Genomic DNA, 22,832 nt, shown 5'->3' with positions numbered 1-22,832 from the left:
TTTTTGTCCTTAATTTGATTCCGATTACTCGCTGATTCGTCGTGACAGGAGATAAATGGGATTCAAACTATCACGAATTCAAATAAATCAGTTTAGAACAAAGAGTTACGTAAGAGTATGACTGGTATTTTGTGGCTAATGAGATGACCACGGATCTAACGCGCCCTCTGTGCAATAGAAATTCGTCGCTCAATTATTATTTCTATCGAATTACGATTTTGGTAATTGTTTTTATTCATGTACAGCATTAATTCAAACTATTAAATAGTTCTTAGGTGATTCATCAACAAAAATACCCTTTGCAGACACACAAACAACAACGACATCAACTGAATCGCAAATCATTTGGTGTGTGGAGCATCAGAGTGATTTAAATTTTCTTAGCCTGTACAACTCATCTTGAATAAACAATAATGTTTTATTGAGGGAAAAAGAATACTTTTGTGATGAGAAAAGAACTCACATAGTGTTTAGACTTGAATCATAATAATGCTGGTTTAATTTTTATCTCTAACACAGAGAATCTGTTATTTATTGCCCCTTGTTTCATTTTCTCTTGCTAGACGTTCTTATGGTCTCCTTCTCGCTTCTTTCTGTAAATAAAAAGAAATTCATTGCATTTTGCTTCTTCATCTTAATGACAACCTCACGTTTTAATGGCTAATTTTACGGATCAAGCCGTTAGTTTTTAGCCGGCCATATAATTGATATAATGATTATTTATATTTATTACATAGAACCTGCTTGTTTCACTTGACGAGGTACGATTGGCCAGTGTGAACAGATTTTGGCGCAACTTTAATTTCAAATTTCGCGGTCATAGAACTTTTATTCATGCCAGTTAATTCCAAAGATAATACTTCGTGTTCTTATTACTTAGTTACAGCATGATAGAAAAATGTTTTATAGTCAAACTTTTGTCATGAAAAACGTCAATATAGTTTCCTCTCTCGCCGATCGACGCATGTTCTATGTGATCTGAAACAACGATTCACTAATGACTCACTCCATTCTGGACATTATTTAATCTGAAAGATTTTTCGTATTCCCTTCTCGCCTCAGATCGCAAGTTACAGTATCGTGCGAGCTGGGAATGCGTGAATAATGACATATTCCAAGATCGTGACCATTCCCTTGCACTTGAGCCAAAAATCACATCTCTTGACACAACGGAGAACACCGTTCTTATCAAGCGACGATATTCATGTGGATGGTGCCAACTCTGTAATTGTGAATCTAGTACGTAAAAGAAATGGACACATTCTGATCATACACTGTCTAAGAAAAAAAGTGAAGCACCTAGGACACGACTGATTGTCGGTGTAACTTCATACACGAACACATCGTTGGTGGATATATAAATGAGCAGAGTTTTAGTTCTCTGCGACAGGTAGAACGACGACCACGTAGGTTATATAAGGGGTGTTAATAGCGTCAAACGTTAAATGGTCACGGTGAAAGACCCTGCGATGTTCATACTCATGTGAGAAAGTGTTGTCAGCGACCGACAAAGCTTCAGCGGGCCTCATTGTTGCTCTCCATTTGACCAGCTGGTCGAATCATGCAATACCCAGATTTTGGGGCATTCGGGTGTGTCAGTGGCCCAATGTCCAATGCATGGGAATGTCAAGGCAAGATTAGAGTAGACCATATCTGACCACTGAAAGGGAGGATCATCCTGTTGTGCACCAAGCGCATTGTAACCCGTCCACATCTGCACCTGAAATGGACTTAATGGACTTAATGTCATTCAACACCATCCTGTGTTGTGCTGCACCATTGATAGAAGACTCACAGCACCCGGACTGGGCAATTACCGTCCCATGTGTAGGCTGCTGTATCACTAAAAGACAAATGGATGGATTTGCAGTGTGTAACGTTACACGTATGCAGCGAGTTATTCAGCTGCCTAGAACTAGAAAGAGGTGGGGTGAATTTGCTGTGTGCCTAAATGATAGCCAGTAGCCTCAGGGCCCAAGGCCGTCGGTGTGGCTGTCCAAGCTGTCGTGACCAGTGACAGTCAGCCCATGTACAAGGGAGAGTTATGTGGCCAGAAATGGGTAAAACCCAGAACAGGGAATTTTGACAGCAGTTGCTCGCTTATGCGAAGAATAGACTATGCATCAGAAGCGAAGAAGTGTGAGACAGACTTCTTGGTACATCTCTTAGAAATTCTATGGTAAATCATAGATACATAATAGAGCAAATCTGAATACATCTGCGCGCTAAGAAAAATAAGGCACATTCAATGAAACAATAATATTTTCAATATCTTGAAAATTACAAAAGTTAATATTTTACAGGGACTGAGTATTTTCACAACGAACCTTAAGCTTAATTGAACAAACAATATCTCAGATGATAGCGTCACACTATAGCAATCATCTCTGAAAGCCACATATCTGTGTCTGTTTTATTTACTGATCTATTACGTATTTATATCCTTTTCATTATGCAAATGTTTGTCAGCGCATCCTATTCTTCACAATAATACAGCAACTGATTGCAGCATGAATATCTCATATCTTATCATATTTGTGTGGTTGTTTAATGATAACTTTATTATTTTGCTCATAGCTTTATTTAAATATGATGTCAATCGATATTAAAAAAAAACATGGTAATTTAGGAAGCGGTCAATCACATGTGTTAGAGAGTACCAAAAGTCTCTTCTATCAAGCATAAATAGACATAAATAATTGTTTAAACCATATTTAACGCATTTTATTGTCATATAACGTGAGAGTTCTTACTCAAAAATGCTGGCTTATTTATTTATGAAGAAACCTTTATTTATGTTTATTGTGAGTGGTCTGTGACTGGAGCTTTATATTTCTTTATTTAAATGCTATTGTAATATATAAGTTTAGTGCAGAAGTGGTTAAGTTGACTAAAAATCATGTCTGTAGAACGTAAGAACGATGTGTTTTTCTTGGGAACAATCTTCAGCCAATGAGAGTTAGACAGTGGCGGGGCATTGTTGCAGTCAAGTAGAGACAGTCACCTTTCAAATGATGCGCTCAATGGAGCGATTCAGGATACTTTACGTTGCAATCTGGTGAAATGCAGATAAGCCTGTGGTAATGTGTGTTGTTCGATTATGTAGGTGATAGATTTCAGTTAGTAAATGGCCGCTACAATACATTAACTTTTGAATGGACTCTAGGACTCTATCCCGAGGCCTGACAGTGTTCCAGTGCTGAAATTTCACTTTCCTGCTTGCATTACGGAATTGAGAATTGACAGAGTATGAGTTCCTACTCATCGTTTCTTGTGTGTTAATGTACAAATCGTCATGCTGAACTCTGAATTATCGTGAGCTGGCGAATACTTCGTGTACTGTGGTCACGAAATGGACTGTTTATCGTGTGTCTTGGATGACTATTTGACCTGGGGTTATCGCAGAACTACTTCCCATTTGTATAAACATTATCCGACAGAAATCTCTAGTCTCGCCTACATCAATTTCAGAAGTTAGAATAGAACTTTTTATGAATTATTTATTTAACTTTTAATTAATATTCCTGTTTATTTTATTAATTCGCAATTCTAGCCAACGCATAGACTATTCGACTGCAGAATCACAGCTGTAGGTTATTATTTGCAGTGAGTTAGCTGGTGGGTATAGAAGCAGACGTGTGTAGCACGACCCTACGACGTTATCTAGCTGTTCATTTAAACAGAGCTGTGCATAGCCTAATTTAGTGAGGTGCGAGCAACGTCGTGTAAAGGCGCCATTGGTTTCCTCGTACGGAATGCTGGTTAGAGATTCTACTCAGCAGAATATCCATTAGGCACTGTCTCAAGTGGTACCTCGACTGGAAAGCGTGGATTCCTGATGAACGCCGTCGCATTGTGTTAAGAGATGAATCACGGATTTGCGCTACCCTGGTTGACCATCGTCGGCGAACATAGTGTCAACCTGGACATTCTGGTCCCATTCTCCCAATGTTTAGGAATGGTACGGCGGTACTACTGACGTCACAGTCTAATGAGCCATCGTGTATGACTTCAGGTGAGTCATGAGCATCCCGCTTCCTCACTGGCACCTCTCAAGCAGCAGTAGTGTGATGCCATTTTTTCAAAACGACAATATTCGTCCACACATGTTTTGTGTCTCTAGGAACTGAAAGATGTGGTGATACTCCTGCGGCTCGGAAGATTCCCACATCTGTCCCTGACAGAACATGTGTGGCACCGCCTCGAATGTCAACTATGTGCCAGTGCCCCATTCCAGTATATCAAAGACCAGTTGCTACAGTTGTGAGCCAAATTGCCTCAGGAGAGCATAAAACAGCTTTACGATACCCTTTCCAACCGAATCAGTGCATTCATCCAGACCAGAGGGTGCAACGTCATATTGATAAGTGAACTCATACCATTAAGTTCTTTATAAATTTCATTTGATTTTCTAAACACCGAAGTTTCCTCCACCCATTCTGGGTGCTTCACTTTCGCCGGGCAGTGTCTTTTATTTAAGCCTCAATAACACGCATCCAACATATCTGTTTTCTTACTCAACAAGAATCCATGGGTGCCGTATCGGATGCGTTCACATAGTAACAAACATTCTTGTAACACAACGAGTAGTGCCTAAGCTAATGTATTTCATTTCTTTTAGACACTATTTCCTTCAGAAGTTGAGACAGGCCAGTGTGAAATTTGTTATAGACTTAAAATAAAATAGGAACATAGTCGAATACTTACGTTGAATCTAGAATACCTAGAAGAGTCAAAAGGAATCTTAAGTGTAATTGTATTACACATTGTATACTAGTACTTTTGTATGTGAACTTGAAACTGTTTCATCAGTTGGTTTCTAACCTTGCATCTCTCGATGTAGTCGAGTACAGTCTGAGGGCTAAAATCCCGTGTCACGACGCATTTCATCCCAATGTCCATGCTCCAGAGCGTGAATATCGTCCCACTTACCCAGAAGAACCCGGTTGTGAACAACAGCGTGTCGACTGCTCCGAAAGGGGCATCGCTGCGACTGAAACCACAGACGACGACTGATAAATTCCCAACTTCGTCACTCCAACTATTTGGAAGTGCAGCAATACAAATGTTTCTTTTTTTTCTCTCTTTGTAAAAACTAGCACTTCTAAAAGAGATACTAAAATAATGTCAATATACCACACCAACCGACAGATGCTTTCCATTTACCATCACAGTGCACACAATTAAAGTGAATAAAATTCGTCTCAGCCACTATTGCTTTCGCAAGACTAATCTGCCATCATCTATTGAACACGTATGGTAGTTCAGGTCAGTCGAGCCATAAAGTAAATGAAAACAATTAGAATTAATGGTAGTACCACAGTCTTGAACATCAGTAACCATATGACAGGTTACCAAACTCCTATTTGCTGGGCCATTGCACTTGAAAGGGCATTATGTTGCGCTCATCATGATCTATTTCTTGTATTAGAGTTCATTGATTATTTTCGCTTTGCATGATTCTGAACCACTTCACTAATGGCATAACTTTTGTCTCATGTCTTGAGTCCCATAGAAAATAAATGCATAACACCTGGATCACTGCATACCGCTACATTATGCTTATTTCTCTCAAAGTGCACCTGAAAAATTCAGTGAATGCCCTGATAGCTAATGGACGAAAAGTTTAAATTTTTTGATGCATATTCATATGGCTGCAAAGCGGTTCCACATAGCATTGAACACCTGTAGCAAATTTTTGTGCTGCCATATACAGTCATGCATACTGAGTGCAATGGTATTTGTACTAGTTACAGTGCATATTTTGATGGAAAGCAGATGTTTGTAGCATAGGTCTACTTTGATTGTAATAAATGAGAGTATAAGGAATGAATTGACATGAGTAACCAGTTACAAATCATTTTATTAACACCCTGTGACAAAGTTCAAGGTTTCAAACTCCATCTAGCATTAGTACTGTTCCACATTTACATCTGTGTTGGTGACCACAGGGACAACATTCCTGTCAATTAGCACAGGACACTCTGTTATTTATTGATGAATACAGCCAAAAATAACTAACGTGCCAATTATGACGTCCACTCTTCAACACTTCGGAAAATGTTTATACAAATTGCGAAAAATGGTGACATAGACGATATACGTGTAGGAAACAGAAGATATTACAAAAAATATTGCTATTGAACGGTTGAAAATATTTTTGACCAAAAAGAAACTGATAACGATTCATCATGTTCAGTCCAGTCATCAACTAACGTAAGGAAAAATAATCTGAAGCAGGTGTGACAGATAATGGTATAAATTAGCAACAGTCGTTGAGATTAAAATGAAAGTAACTGCGATCATCACGAGAAATTTTGTCAAAAAAATTGTCATTGTAAGGTCTGTTCCAAATGTAAGGTGCATAAACTGACTAATGAACAGAAAACAGAATGGACAGCGTTATTAGAGTCCATTGACACGTAATCTGAGATCCATATTTAGTGCAAACCACCGTCATAGATATGATTTCCCTAAACCACATAAGCCTAATTTCGGGATAGGTACTTCGAAAAGCACACCACCGATTCTTTTCCTCATCCCTCCTCAGAACAAGTCTATCGTATATACCTAATGTCATTGGCGATAGGTAGTTACATCTAAATGTTTCTTACTGTGTAAGAAAAAGACAGGTAACCATCACTCCACCACCTACTCTTTGCACAGCTGTTACATCACATTTTAATGGGCATCCAAAAATGTGACCAGTTTGGGGAGGACCTGTTCTTAACATTTAACAACAATTTTGTGAATGTTGTAGAAAATGTGTTGTGGCCCAGGTGATTCAAAATATTTTGCTTGTATGTTCTGTTTACTTTGTTTTATGATACAATTTAGGAAAGTGTTTAGACTTACCCTCTATATTTTATAATTTGGGTAGCATAATAAATTAGAAGTTTATATGAAAATAATGAAATCGCAACTAAATCCCCTACTTTACTGCACAAATCTAGTATTCAGATATATATGATATGTTTGTGTGAAATCTTATGGGACTTAACTGCTAAGGTCATCAGCCCCTAACCTTACACACTACTTAACCTAAATTATCCGAAGGACAAACACACACACCCATGCACGAGCGAGGACTCGAACCTCCGCCGGGACCAGCCACACAGTCCATGACTGCAGCGCCTAGACCGCTCGGCTAATCCCACGCGGCCTATGATAAGTTTATTAAGACATTTGTCAAATATTAAAACACGAAATAGACGTGGTTATTCGCCTTACGTTAGTAAGTGCATCACAAGGGCCAAGTTCCGGCGAGGTATCCGGATGACCTTTGGGTGACCTGTGGTCCCAGACGACAGAAGTGCGACTGCGGGGGCCGTGTTGTCTCGCTGCAGGCCCTGGGCGCTGCTCATCAGCAGGTGTTGAGCATCAGGGACCGCCTCGGCAGTCCCCAACACCTGGAGTGGGCAGCCAGTCGGCCTGGCATCTGTGGCGGACTTGGTAGCCTGTGGCTCGCACAGCACGGCTACTGGCTTCAGCTCCTGTAGCACTCGGTGCAGGCTCTCTGGAACGAAAAGATAACCACAATGCTTTTTGTCGCAGAAACCTGTATACGCGTTTCAAGCAGTCTTCATGGCCAACGAAGCTGAGGCAAAAAGTACCCTTATTTTAGCAACGAACTCAACATCTTAAAGGACAATACTGAGATACTTAAATTCGAAAGAAATATTACCAAGAAACAGACACATATTCGTGGTAGGATAAGGACAAAATACAATAGTGAATTAGTGCTTCTGAAGATTTTACGAACTGCAGATGAAATTGAAAAGTCGGCGAACTAAGAGAGACTGATGCACAATGCTCTTCTCCTGTGCCCTCTGACTGTGTCACGCAATACCACTTCAATATATAGCTAATACATCGGACAATACAAGATAATTGGTAATTATTAATTGAAAAACTTCTGCTGAATCGAATATCAGTTATTACTTTACACTCAACATAATTCATGATTTACTGCTGTACCAAAACAATTTATCCGTTAACTGAAACTTTTATTTTATTTATCATATAACGCTGAATAGGAGCATATTTGTTGTTACATGTTAGAGCCTCCAGGTGAGCTCCACATCCAAGGTCTAGTGCCAAACGAATGGCGAGGAAATCGCATTGATAATATCTCTCAAAGGACCTTTCGTGGGGAAGCACGAGCTTTTGACTTTTGATTGGGTAGTATTAGTGACGAGAGAGAAAGAGAGACAGAGAGAGAGAGAGACTCGTAGAATGGTGTAAATGCAAGAAATTCTAAGTTCGAGAAATACTGAATAAGCAGGTTTCACAAAAGTATATGGTTTTCATAATCTTTACACGCCACATGGAAAAGAGATAAAATGCTAAAATTTGGAGAAATATGTATTTTGACACAAAAACACGCTTTAGAATGTTTGGTGAAATTTTCTTTAATACTTTTCGAGATTTTTTAAATAAAAGTAAATTTTAACCAAACACAAATAAGATTTAATGGATTATCATATAGTTATCTACAACCTAGAATGGAGAAAAAAATGCGCTTTATTTGATACAATAATTAATGTCACTGCAGCAAATTACAGTGTTGTTAATGGAATTTTCAGACACACAGCAGTAATACAAGAGACATTTCACAGCCTAGAGCCTATTCCAGATTACATGGAAAAAATCACAACAGTCATAATTAATGAGATAAAATATCAGAATTAAGTCAGTTTAAGAATTCACAAGAAAGTGCGCATCACTTCTATCGCATTTAACAGGAAAGTGGAAACTGGAAATGAATATAATAGGAATGTAAGGTGAACTGCTGTGATAGTGGCCGAAGAGAATTGTTTCAGTGCATACATATAAGCTAGATTAATTTATTGACTATTTGGGATGTGTGCAAGGAGTGAGAACCAAATACACATTAACATGCCCTCTGACCAGAATGTTAACAACTGGTCAGATCTATGTAAATGTTTTGAAACTGGAAGTTCGCAAAATGAACGGTAATTATCGCGGTATAGGCGGCAGACGATGAGGTCTACCATCACCTTGATTTAAGAACTTTAATGAAGAGAGGCATAGTAATTCTGTAAATTTTAGACAAACTGGAGAGCACAACGCGATTCATAATAATGGAAAATAGTACACTGAGAGAGACATACTACGAGGACATACTGAAAATAACCTACCCCTGAATTTTTACATAAAAACTCTTAAAGCTTCTTAAATAAAACAAACGTTTTTAACACTTTACATCTATGTTCTTCGTGTGCAAATATTTATTTCTCAGCATAGTCACTCTGGCGACGAACACATTTCTCCCAACGAGGGACCAGTTTGTTGATACCGTCACTATAGAATGTTGGACTTTGTTGACGGAGTCACGACCTCACCTCTGCTTGCACCATCCCATCACTATCAAACTGAAGTCCTCGAAGGTGTTCTTTAAACTTTGGAAACAGTCGAGACTGTATGGAGCCTAACCTATGACAGTGAAGCCAAGGCACTGGATTATTGGAGATGTCGCAACGCTTGTGTGATCTGACATTGTCGTGCGGAAGGAGAGGATGCTCTGTATGTGGACGAACACTTATAATTCGAAACTCGATTACAGCGTGCTGAACACACTGAAATTCGGAGGCCTTTAGCGACAGAGGACTGCAAATATGTAGACATGAAGAATAAAGATGCAGAATGTTAATAACGTTTGCCTTATTTAAAAAGCTTCAAGAGTTTTCACATAAAAATACGGAGTCAATACTTTTCAGCACTACCTCATAATTCCCATCTGTGAGGAAATCGCTGCTGACCAGACGGTGATAGGAGTACAGCCAATAATGTTTCAACAGAACTGACCACAACATTAAAAGAGAAAAGTATGGTTACAGGTCATTAATGTCGACTCGTATCAAGAATTTACTTGACCAACTCACTTTTTGTTAACTCTATATTAAGCACTGTAGAAAAATGAGATCAGCTCAATAATAACAACATACAATAGTAATATATAGTAAACAATAGTAAATATAGTAATATAATACTAATATAGTAATACAATATATATATATGGTATGTAATATGATAACAATATATAATATAATAGTAACAATAACAATGTATCCGAGCAAGTCGGCGGTCGCTGAACGTTGTTTGTCGGAAAATCACGCCATGGAGTATGAACGCACGAGGTTTCTGGTACAGACGTCGAGATACTGGGACAGCGCTGTTAGAGAGGCCATCGAAATTCACACCAATCACGACCTCATAAACCGTGACTGTGGCTATAATCTTAGCAAGGCTTGGGAACCAGCGATTGGGTTAATCAAGAGTAAATCGAGCAAACGTATAGTTGTGACGACCACGGCGGACAGAGCCAACACTCCGACGTCATCTCAGACGCCGTCGCAATCTGTTCCACTGCGCGACCGTGGCGCGGGGCGCGGACAGCGGAGGGAGCGCGCCGCGGGCGGAAGGTATTTAAATCGGCCGCCGCCGCGACCGAACCCAGTTCCCTCTGAGCAGCCGTAGCGTACGGATCTCCGCCCCGGCACGTTCACAGGAGCTCAGTCCGTCAGTTCACCTGACCAATTATAATGCTAATAATGTGGTAGAAGTTCCAGAAAGCTTGTTTGAAATAGGTCATGATGAGAAAGAAGTAGATGCCTGTACATTTAATAACAATCACGAACTGCTAGCTAAAGTATTCTTGAAGAAGCAGATTCAGTATGGAAAGACTCTGATGAAGAAAAGTTAGTAGATAATAAGGCCACTGAGTGTTAATAGATCAAGGAACCAGTAAGCAGCAAGGATCTGTCTGAAGAAGTACAGGCAGATGGTTATTTTGATGGGATGTGGCAAAGCAACGCCATTGCTCTAAGGTAACTGGAAGTGTTGAAAATTTTTAGCTGATACTAAGCGAAATGATTATTACCCGTGGTCTAGGGGTAGCGCATTTGATTAGTAATCAAAACGTCCTTGGTCCCGTGTTAAAATCCCACCCCTCCTTAAATTTTGATTAATAATCAGCATTGGCGGCCGAAGACTTCCGACATAAGAAGTCACTGTCATTCTACCAACAGCCTTGTCAAAGAGGGTGGAAGAGCGGACAGAGGTTCTCTTGTCCTATGGGTGGGAAACAGTCCCTAAAGGCGGAAGAATCGGCAATGAACAACGGCATGAGGATGCAAAGGCAATGGAAACCACTGCATTAAAGACACGTAACGTGTATCCACATAAAATGTGCCCTGTAATTGAAAGAGTGTCATGATCTCTCCAGTGGCAAAAGATTCCAGAATAGTCCCCCATTCGGATCTCATGGATGGGACTGCCATGGGCAGGTGATCATAAGAAAAACATTCAATAATCAACGAGTCGGGGCATGGGATGTCAGAAACTTGAACATGGTAGGGAAACTAGAAAATCTGAAAAGGGAAATGCAAAGGCTCAATCTAGATATAGCACCGGTCAGTGAAGTTAAATGGAAAGAGGACAAGGATTTCTGGTCAGATAAGTATAGGGTAACATTAATTTGCAGCAGAAAATGGTATCACGGGAGTAGGATTCGTTATGAATAGGAAGGTAGGGCAAAGGGTGGGTTACTGTGAACAGTTCACTGATAGGGTTGTTCTGGTTGTTCTTATCAAAATCGACAGCAAACCAATACCGACAACGATAGTTCAGGTATCTATACCGACGTTGCAAGCTCAAGATGTAGAGATAGAGAAGGTATATAAGGATATTGAAAAGATAATACACTACGTAAAGGGAGACGAAAATCTTTCATGGGGGACTGGAATACAGTTGTAGGGGGAGTAGCAGAAAAGGTTACAGGACAAGGAATGAGACAGGAGAAAGACTACCTGTGTTCTGCAATAAATTTCAGCTAGTAATGGCGAACACTCTGTTCAAAAATCGCAAGAGGAGAAGGTATACTCGGAAAAGACAAGGTAATACGGGAAGATGTCAGTTAGATTACGCCATGGTCAGACAGAGATTCCGAAATCAGATTCTGGATTGTAAGGCGTACCCAGGAGCAGATATACACTCAGATCACAATGTAGCAGTGATGAAGAGCAGACTGAAGTTTAAGACATTAGTCAGGAAGAATCAATATCCAAAGAAGTGGAATACGGCAGTACTAGGGAATGACGAGATACGCGTGAAGCTCTCTTAAGATAAAGCAATTAGAAATAGTTCATTACGTAGAAAAAAACTGAAGAGGAACGGACATTTCTAAAAGAGGCCTCACAGAAGTTGGAAAGAAAAACATAGGTACAAAGAAGATAACGGCGAAGAAAGCATGGGTAACAGAAGGTATACTTCAGTCGATCAGTGAAAGAAGGAAGTACAGAAATGTTCTGGGAAACTCGGGAATACAGAAATACGAGTCGCTGAGAAATGAAATAAATAGGAAGTGCAGGCAAGCTAGGACGAAATGACTGCATGAAAAGTGTGAAGAAATCGAAAAAGAAATGATTGTCGCAAAGACAGACTCAGCATACAGGCAAGTCAAAACAACCTTGGCGTGTAGGATGTATGAATCTGGCGACATATCATCTGACTTTCGGAAAAATATCATCCACACAATTCCGAAGACTGCAAGAGCTGACATGTGCGAGAATTATCGCACAATCAGCTTAACAGCTCATGCATCCAAGTTGCTGACAAGAATATTATACAGAAGAATTGAAAAGAAAACTGGGGATGTGCTAGATGACGATCAGTTTGGCTTTAGAAAAGGTGAAGACATCAGAGAGGCAATTCTAGCATTGCGGTTGGTAACGGAAGCAAGACAAAAGAAAAATCAAGACACGTTCATAGGATTTGTTGAATTGCACAAGATCCAACAGGGAATTATAAAAGTGGACGACCAAGAACAAAGTGCTCGGATTAAAAAGGGTGTAAGACAGGGATGCAGCCTATCGCCCCTACTGTTTAATCTGAACATCGAAGAAGCAATGATGGAAATAAAAGAAAGGTTCAGGAGTGGAATTAAAATTCAAGGTGAAAGGATGTCAGTGATACGATTTGCTGATAACATTGCTATCCTGACTGAAATTGAAGAAGAATTACATATTCTGCTAAACGGTATAAACAATCTAATGAGTACAGAACATGGATTGGGATCAAATCGCAGGAAGACGAAAGTAATGAGAAGTAGCAGAAATGACAACAACGAGTAACTTATCTTCAGGATTGATGGTCACGAAGTAGATGAAGTTATGGAATAATGAAACATGAATTGTGGGAAAACCAGAAGAGAATCGAAGCATCTGAGATGTGCTGCTACAGACGAATGTTGATAATTAGGTGGACTGGTAAGGTAAGGAATGAGGAGGTTCTATGCAGAATCGGATAGGAAAGGAATATGTAGAATACACTACAAGGAGAAGGGACAGAATGATAGAACATCTGTTAAGACATCAGACAATGACTTGCATGGTACTATAGGGAGCTGTAGAGGTCAAAAACTGTTGAGTAATTCAGGGATTGGAATGCATCCATCAAATAACTGAGGACGTACGTTGCAAGTGCTACTCGGAGATGAAAAGGTTGGCACAGGAGAGGAATTCGCATCAAACCAGTCAAAAGACTGATGGCCCAAAAAACAAAAAAAAGCAAACAAATGGTGGAGAAATTTCAAGTCTTGTGACTTGAAGTGAGTTGACAGGTTATGAAAGGCAGCTGAAGGAATGAATATTGGAACCTTGTTACTATAAATGTAATTGCTATTAAGACAAGTCATTTTGTCTGGAGACAGATGGAGCAGTATTTAGTAGATGAATATCTGGATGTAAGTGTACAGGAGAAGATAAGCCACCCTATTAGAAAGTGAAATGTATCAGGAGATAATTTGCATCGTCTCGACGGTAGTATTGAAGCGAGTGCTTATCCCAAGCAGTTTTTGTTTTCATTCCAAATAAAAAAAGTTAGCAGTAAGGCCAGTGAAGGGATTTCGAATAGTATGTGCTCCAGGAAAACAGTCAGTCTTGTAAAGGCCGAGGCCTTAGGGCAACGCAGTTATTGATTATTAATTATTAATTATTTGATTATTGTAGCAAAGAGAATAATGCATGGAGTAAGTAAAGAGTTTGAATACATGTGTCAATAAGTACGTTACATGAGGAAGAAGTTGTCATCGTAAAATTATGGTTAGGATAGAACAGACCCGCAGAATAGTTAAGTGAAAGATAAATGAAGTCTGTTACTATAATATTTAAATTTATTTGTTTTGTATTAGCGCAAAAAGAGAGAAAAAGTGGCTTCAGGAACATACTACAAATATTGATAAAATGAGAAAAGTAAGGAACTGTAGCAGAGAGAGGTAGTGTTTAATTCCCTATCTTCTTAGAGGAAAGAAAATTTAATGCAGAAATTTGAAGAAGGATAGCAGGTACAGGCAAAAATGAAAACAGAGATGAATGAAAAGGGATATGCAGATATCAAGTAACAATGTTTAAAGGTAGTAATGACAGCTGTTGATTAAGAGTTTAATCATGCAACGTAACTACTAACAAGAAACAGTATTAGTAAATAACTAATCTGTTTTCTGTGAAATACCGGTGTGAAGAGAAGAAATTCGCAGAACCAGCTCGAGCTTGAAAAATTTAAGAAACACTCTGAAACATCTAACAAAATACAAAAGAGACAGTATACTGAGGTAGAATTTACCAACTGTGAATTAGAAAGCTGGAAAGAAACAAATAAGCAATGAAAACAGTGTAGTATAGAACAGAAAATAGTATAATGCCTAGCTGGCAGAAGGGTGATTTTCAGAGTAAAAATTGAAAGGTACTAGTATCATGAATAGATAAATAAAAATGTTTTTATGTGATCTGAGGCTTTCCCGGCGAATGTGCTGTATCCAAGGTTCTCGGGTGCCCAGCCGGATCCGATCGTCGAGGTTCCACATTTCGGCGAATAACCATTCCGCCATCATCAGGTGGTGCTGATGGAATGATCTGTCTGCGCTGTTTACGTGGTATTTATGTCCGCGGGGTCCCGAGTCGTACCCCAGCGCGGACGGCCGGCGGGGCGCCGCGTGGTGGGAGGTGTGATGGTAGCTGCAGCCACACCCGGTGGTAGGTGCAGTCCATCTCTGTCGGCCGTGGCGGAAGGATCTCGCGTCCGCTCGCGCCGCTGCTCTTTGATGGTGTTTAATAATGGTTTCCAGACCTTGCTAAGTTGAAACCCGGTGTTCCTGTTGATGAGGTTATCTGTTACCCGAATTTCTATGGCCTCCTTGTAGATACTGTCCCAGTAGGCACTTGTGGCCGTCAGGATTTTTGTCTCTTCGAATTTCGCTGTGTGTCCGGTTTCAATGCAGTGTTCTGCCAGGGCCGAATGGCTGGGCTGGAATAAGCGGGTGTGACGTTCGTGTTCCTTGCATCGGTCCTCGGCCGTGCGAACTGTTTGACCGATGTAGGATTTGCCACAGTCGCACGGGATTTTGTATACGCCCGCTTTCTTAAGGCCTACGTCATCTTTTGCCGTCCCTGGTAGGTCACGAATCTTTGCTGGTGGTTGGAAGACTGTGTCAATCTTGTGTCGCCTTAACAGTCTCCCTATTTTTGACGACACGTTACCAGCAAACGGCAGAAAGGCCAGAGCTTGCTTCTCTTCTTCGGGTCCTTCTTCATCTTGGTTCTTGCTGCACTTCTGTTGTCGGAAGGCCCTTTGGATTTGGCGGTTGCTATACGCATTCTTGCGGAACACGGTCTCCAGGTGTTTGAGTTCCGTTGGCAAGTTCTGTTCATCAGAGATCGAGTGTGCTCTATGTACCAAGGTTTTGAGCATTCCATTAAGCTGAGCCGGATGGTGGCAGCTGGAGGCATGTAGGTACAAGTCAGTGTGTGTAGGCTTACGGTACACACTGTGACCCAGTGAGCCATCAGAATTACGTTCCACTAGGACATCAAGAAATGGTAGTTTTCCATCTTTCTCAGTCTCCATGGTGAATCGAATGTTACTGTGGTCCGAATTTAGATGTTGTAGAAAAATCTGTAGCTGTTCCTGTCCATGTGACCAGATGACGAACGTGTCGCCCACGTAGCGTACGTCTTCAATGGTCAATACTATGAGCAGAGCGACGGAGTAGCCATGGGGAGCCCGCTCTCCACAGTGGTGGCCAGCCTGTTCATGGAGAGTTTCGAAGAGGAAGCACTGGAAGCCGCCGAACTGAAACCTGTATGCTTCTTTCGCTACGCGGACGACACGTTCGTCATCTGGCCACATGGGCAGGAACAGCTACAGATTTTTCTAAAACATCTAAATTCGATCCACAGTAACATTCGGTTCACCATGGAGACTGAGAAAGATGGAAAACTACCCTTTCTTGATGACCCCGCGGACATAAATATGACGGACACAGCGCAGACAGATCATTCCATCAGCACCACCTGATGATGGCGGAACGGTTATTCGCCGAAATATCGTGGAACTTCGACGATCGGATCCGGCTGGACACCCGAGAACCTTGGATACAAAAATGTTTTTGTTTTATTTACTAATACTGTATTTTGAATACGAGATATTTAATTGCATTGGAAAATTAGGACGTGAATAAGTTAGTCATTGATGTAATCAGACTGTTAACTCCTTTCGTATTACTTCAGTTATAATATTAAGGAGGAATGTTGTGAATCGGGCAACGGCCTTGCCGCAGTGGATACACCGGTTCCCGTGAGATCACCGAAGTTAAGCGCTGTCGGGCGTGGTCGGCACTTGGATGGGTGACCATCCAGGCCGGCATGCGTTGTTGACATTTTTCGGGGTGCACTCAGCCTCGTGATGCCAGTTGAGGAGCTACTCGACCGAATAGTAGCGGCTTCGGTCAAGAATACCATCTTACGAGCGGGAGAGCGGTGTGCTGACCCCACGCCCCTCCTATCCGCATCCTCCACCGAGGATGACACGGCGGTGGGATGGTCCCGGTAGGCCACTCGTGGCCTGAAGACGGAGTGTGAATGTTGTGAATTGCCTTTCTTGAATATAACGTAAGTCGACTTAGTATTATTTATTAAGACGCAAGTGGAGATACGTGTACATTACTGGCCTTTAAAATTGCTACATTAAAAAGAAAGGCAGATGATAAATGGGTATTCATTGGACAAATATATTATACTAGAACTGTCATGTGATTACATTTTCACGCAGTTTGTGTGCATAGATCCTGAGAAATCAGTACCCATAACAACTACCTCTGGCCGTAATAACGGCCTTGATACGCCTGGGCATTGAGTCAAACAGAGCTTGGATGGCGTGTACAGGTACAGTTGCCCATGCAGCTTCAACACGATACCACAGTTCATCAAGAATAGTGACTGGCGAATTGTGGCGAGCCAGTTGCTCAGCCACCATTGATCAGACGTTTTCAGTTGGTGAGAGATCTGGAGAATGTGCTGGCCAGGGCAGCAGCCGAACATTTTATGTATCCATAAAGGCCAGTACAGGGCCTGCAACATGCAGTCGTGCATTATCCTGCTGAAATGGAGAGTTTCACAGGGATCGAATGAAGGGTAGAGCCACGGGTCGTAGTACATCTGAAATGTAACGTCCACTGTTCAAAGTGCCGTCAATGAGAACAAGAGGTGGCCGAGACGTGTAACCAGTGGCACCCCATACCATCACGCCGGGTGATACGCCATTATGGCGATGAAGAATACAGGCTTCCAATGTGCGTTCACCGCGATGTCGCCAAACACGGATGCGACCATCATGATGCTGTAAACAGAAACTGGATTCATCCGAAAAAATGTCGTTTTGCCATTCGTGCACCCAGGTTCGAGTTGAGTGCACCATCGCAGGCGCTCCTGTCTGTAATGCAGCGTCAAGGGTAACTGCAGCCATGGTCTCCGAGCTGAGAGTCCATGCTGCTGCAAATGTCGTCGAACTGTTCGTGCAGATGGTTGTTGTCTTGCAAACGTCCCCATCTATCGACTCAGGGATCGAAACGTGGCTGCACGATCCGTTGCAGCCATATGGATAAGATGCCTGTCATCTCGACTGCTGATGATACGAGACCGTTGGGCTCCAGCAAGGAGTTCCGTATTACCCTCTTGAACCCACCGATTCCATATTACGCTAACAGTCATTGGATCTCGACCAACGCGAGCAGTAATGTCGCGTTACGATTAACGTCAATCGCGATAGGCTACAATCCAACTTTTATCAAAGTCGGAAACGTGATGGTACGCATTGCTCCTCCATATACGATGCATCACAACAACGTTTCACCAGGCAACGCCGGTCAACTGCTGATTGTGCATGAGAAATCGGTTGGAAACTTTCCTCATGTCAGCACGTTGTAGGTGTCGCCACCGGCGCCAACCTTGTGTGACTGCTCTGAAAAGCTACTCATTTGCATATCATGCAATCTCCTTCCCGTCGGTTAAATTTCGCTTCTGTAGCACGTCATCTTCGTGGTGTAGCAATTTTAATGGCCAGTAGTATATGTGCAACTATCTGCTGCAAAATTAAGAGATGCCTGATGTTGTCTCTACATGTTAATCTTCCAAAACCAACGAATGGCGAGAAGGTCGCTAATCTTAATAATTCCTCCCATACCCCTAGAATAGTTACTGCCGATGAAGAAAAGGACATAACCCATAAAGTCTCCTTCCCTGTTCCTTAAATGTGATCATAAGGATCATAAGGACGCCAACCATAGTGCCTACATTTAGAAAAATGTAAGTGCTCAGTGTAGGGAGCAAGATACTTTTTTTTTGTTACAGCTTCTAAAGACTTCAGAAGCTACAAAGTAACTAAAAAGCTGTCTCTCCTGTTGCAAAAGATGATTAAAAAAGAAGAATTTTTCTTGTGTTTGTAAATATTATTCATGTTTGTATGTAAATTTGCTAAATTGTTAAATGTGACTTGAAAGTGAACTTGTAAAGGGTAGTGGTAGAGTGTTTGTTGAATAAGTGTAACAAAAATGATTGTCTTGTTTGTCACGAAATATCTTGATGAATTTCAAATGTAAAATTAATCTAAAGCTACATTTGCTTCAAAAAAATAAGGTTTAATTTTTTCAAAAATTTTAGTACAAAAGCAAAAAACGCGTAATGTGAAGAAGCAAGTGCTTTTGGCTGGATAGTAACAGCGCCGAGAGAGAGAGAGAGAGAGAGAGAGAGAGAGAGAGAGAGAGAGAGAGAGAATTCCCTACTATGCCTACCCTGTCTCGAGGTCATATTGAGCGCGTCTTAGCCGCCTAACGGCAGATAATGCATTGCACAACTACATAACACAGAAATTAAATATTGTTAGAATTTGATAGTTTGTTCATAGGATAGTGTAGATGATGTAGATGCAAGAAATACTAAGTTTGAGAAATCGATATTTTTCGTTATCTTTCCAGCGACAACGGAAAAGTGCTAAAAACCTGGCATTTCCGGAATATGTGTATTTTGACATAAAATATGCTGTAGATTTCGTTAGTGAAATTTTCTTTAATATTTAATTTGATGGACTTTTCAAAGGCACGTCAATAATACAAGTGAAGTTCCGCTGCTAGAGATCACTCAAGACTCCATAGGAAAAATCGTAATAGTTATTATTAATAAAAAACGAAATTAAAATTAGGGTGTCCGCAACTCGTGGTCGTGCGGTAGCGCTCTCGCTTCCCACGCCCGGGTTCCCGGGTTCGATTCCCGGCGGGGTCAGGGATTTTCTCTGCCTCGTGATGACTGGGTGTCGTGTGCTGTCCTTAGGTTAGTTAGGTTTAAGTAGTTCTAAGTTCTAGGGGACTGATGACCATGGCTGTTAAGTCCCATAGTGCTCAGAGCCATTAAAATTAGGGTGAAATGTTTTTGTAACATAAATTTACAGTACGAACAGAGGCCATAAGTTCGCATTTAAAGAAGTTATTAATGATTCAATACGCAGAGAGGATGCTTTTTGAACACAGAGGAAAGGGCGCTAGCGTTTTAGAGGCGAGGGTTCCGCCAGCGGTCCGCTACGGTAGGCTACACAGCGCCGCAGGCAACCGTGAAACTGCCTCTCTCTGTAGAAATGCGTTGTGATGTAACGTGTAACGGGGAACGCGAGTCGTCGTATGGCTGTGGATGGATACTTGGGTGATATCGAGAAACTAAGATCGCGCTTTTATACAACAGGCGTTCAGTAAGTAACGCAGCACATTTTTTTCTGAAATCAAGTTGGTTTTATTCACGATTCCAATACACCACATTATTGCCCTCTCTTTTGGCTACAAAATCCTATTTTTCAGCATAAATTCCGTTTAATGCGACAGCCTTACACCACCTTACTGGGAGGGCATGTACGCCCAATATCCGAGTCAGCGTCTTGCTGCACCAGCGGCCTGTCCATCATCCACGTACTGCTTTCCACGGAAGGTGTGAGATCCGGGATGTAGGGTGGACAACGAAAAACATTCCAATGAAGCTTTATGAGCTCCACTCGGTTGCACAGACTTGTGTCAGGCCTTGCGCTGTCATGGTAATTGTTATCTGCCTATCATCTAGAACGAGAGTGTCCGCACGTTCCAATATTGCAGGAGTCGCAGCTGTGTGCGGCCTGGCCGGCATGCGGGAGATCGGACAGAATGGTTAAGTGAATGATAAATGAAACCTGTTACTATAAGATTTAAATTTATTTATTATATATTAATGTAAAAGGAGAGAAGAAGTGGCGTGAAGAACAACCACAAATATTGATACAAGTGAGAAAATAAAGAAGATGAAGAAGAGAGAAGCAGTGTTCAATTTCCTATCTTCTTCTAGGAACGGAAACACAATGCAGAAATTTGGAGCAGAATAACAGTTCCAGACAGGTTTGTGCGACTTGTTGCGATGATGATAGATGCCTTGCCCAACGACTCATCGTTCTTTTGTTCACTGCCAGGGCTTCGTAGACATTCTATAAGCGCCTATGAATATCTGAAATGTGTTGTCTTCCCCACAAACTAATCTCAGTGACAGCTGTCTGCTTGGAAAACACGTCTGTTACAGACGCCATTTTGAAGGCTACGTATAGCGACGTCACCTATTGGAACTTCACTAAACTACAGGAGCTGAAGCAAGAATATTCCATGATGTCCAACAACAAATTCCGCATTTTTTCAACCAAAATTGACCGAAAAGAAAGCTGTGTTCCATTACTTACTGAGCACCCCTCGTAGAACTGGTAAAAGTGAACTTCCGTGAGACTTTCAGTATTCAAAAAGCATATTTCGTTTCGGTCTAAAATAATTTGTGCGCTGCCATCGTGCCATAAATCCGCGTCCCATAAATCCGTGAGCATAGAAATTTACTACTTTTAGGTAAGCAACAATTAGTAATTTAAATCCCCCCTACCCTCCATCTCTACACCCTTCCTCTCCTTTCCCAATGTGGCTTCCATCAACTCCCCCTCCCGGATGATGCCCTCTCTCCCTCCATTTATCCCTCCTATCAACTCTGATCCTCCCCCCTCCTTTCCTCCATCCTTTCCCTGGGCTCCCTCTTTCCCCCTTCCATCCTATGTTTCTCCCCACCTAACCTCTCCCTACCTCCCTTCTCCCCCCCCCCCCAAGTCCTTTTGTATTCCCTTCTCTGCCTTTCCCACTCCCTGTCGCATGTGCCCAGCACCCCCCCCCACCCCTCTTATGGGTCATCATCCTGCATTGGCTCCTTTCCCCCCTCCCCCCTTCGCTTTTCCTCTCCTTCCCCCTTTTTTATTTTCCCATCATCTATCCAGTTTCCCACCACCTGCTCTCGGCTGTGGTATGTCATATTTGCCAACCTTTTAGTGCAGTGTTCCAGTGAATGTTCAGCGCTGTTTCGTCTTTCCAAGTGTTGCGAACAGAAACCATGCTGTCGCTGGGTGTGAATTTTATGTCTTTTGCGAACAGAAATCAGACTGTCGTCGCGTTTTTTAATTGTCTGTCTATTATTTTACCTGTATGCTTCATATGTATTTTATTAGCATCATCATCCCTTTGTTCTATGTTCCACGATTTTTTCGCACATGTTACCATTTAAGTCTCCGATTTTATCGCCTGTTTTTATTATATATTGTCATCACCTTTTTAAAACAAAGTCTGTAGGCTGAAGAGCAGCATACTAAGCTGCTGCCAGCCCGCCCCCTTCGGGGGGAATCGAAATTCAATAAAGAAAAAAAAAAGTAATTTAAGCAGTTATTTTCGGAATGATAATTTACGTATGCTGAGAAAACTATTGCAAACTGACGTGGTTTATAAAAATATACGTGTATGTGAAGCATCCTCATTCTGTCCTTGCTTCTAGCAATCCAGGACAAGTGGGAAAGTAAGTTGTGAGTATCAGGTTTTAAGCTACTCTCTGAATATTCATTAAAGTAATATACAAGCTCTTGAAAGAGAAGATGAAAAAAGAGAGACAACCAGCCACAAAAATCGAACACCTCCCCCCCTCTCCCCCTTCGTTGCTTACTCCCTTCCAAAACGGCAACCCCACCACGCAACAAACAATATTACTATTGAAATACTAGTTACAAAATCCATCAATAAACCCAGATGGGACCTAAAGATAACGAACAGAACACAATATGCACAGGAAGTGAAGGACGATCTCCGCTGGAAATTCCCAAAGGCAGAAAAAAAACTGAAAGACAATACAATAGTTTCAATAAGAAACACTCTTACAACTTCATGATAATGAGAGAGATATTGATATCGACTAATAGTTAGGGCTATACTATACACAATAAGACATCAAACAATTAATCAAGGAGTTGTTCTATTCATTTTCACTGAAGCTCGTTACATTCTCACCTGAAAACATGTACTTGCAATATTTCCGGACTGAAAAGATCGATAACAGATGATAGATCATCTTATACTCAGAGAACACTCATTAATCACGGTCAAATCCTGACGTAACTGA

The 22,832-nt window shown here is 41.3% G+C and overlaps 1 protein-coding gene across 1 annotated transcript in view; it reads right to left on the bottom strand.

Moving 5' to 3' along the window:
- The window catches only part of LOC124805560 (4-coumarate--CoA ligase 5-like), an 81,206-nt gene that overhangs the window by 41,454 nt on the left and 16,920 nt on the right, over positions 1-22,832 (bottom strand). The window contains exons 3-4 of the mRNA XM_047266127.1: positions 7,231-7,516; positions 4,825-4,993 (exon numbers count right to left, since the gene is read on the bottom strand). Of these exons, the coding sequence (XP_047122083.1) occupies positions 4,825-4,993; positions 7,231-7,516 (455 nt within the window). The remainder of the gene's footprint in view (positions 1-4,824; positions 4,994-7,230; positions 7,517-22,832) is intronic.

This window comes from Schistocerca piceifrons, chromosome 7 (assembly GCF_021461385.2).
Source record: "Schistocerca piceifrons isolate TAMUIC-IGC-003096 chromosome 7, iqSchPice1.1, whole genome shotgun sequence".
NCBI lineage: Eukaryota > Metazoa > Arthropoda > Insecta > Orthoptera > Acrididae > Schistocerca > Schistocerca piceifrons.
Note: the sequence above shows the minus strand (reverse complement) of the source record. Positions and strands in the feature narration are given on the sequence as shown.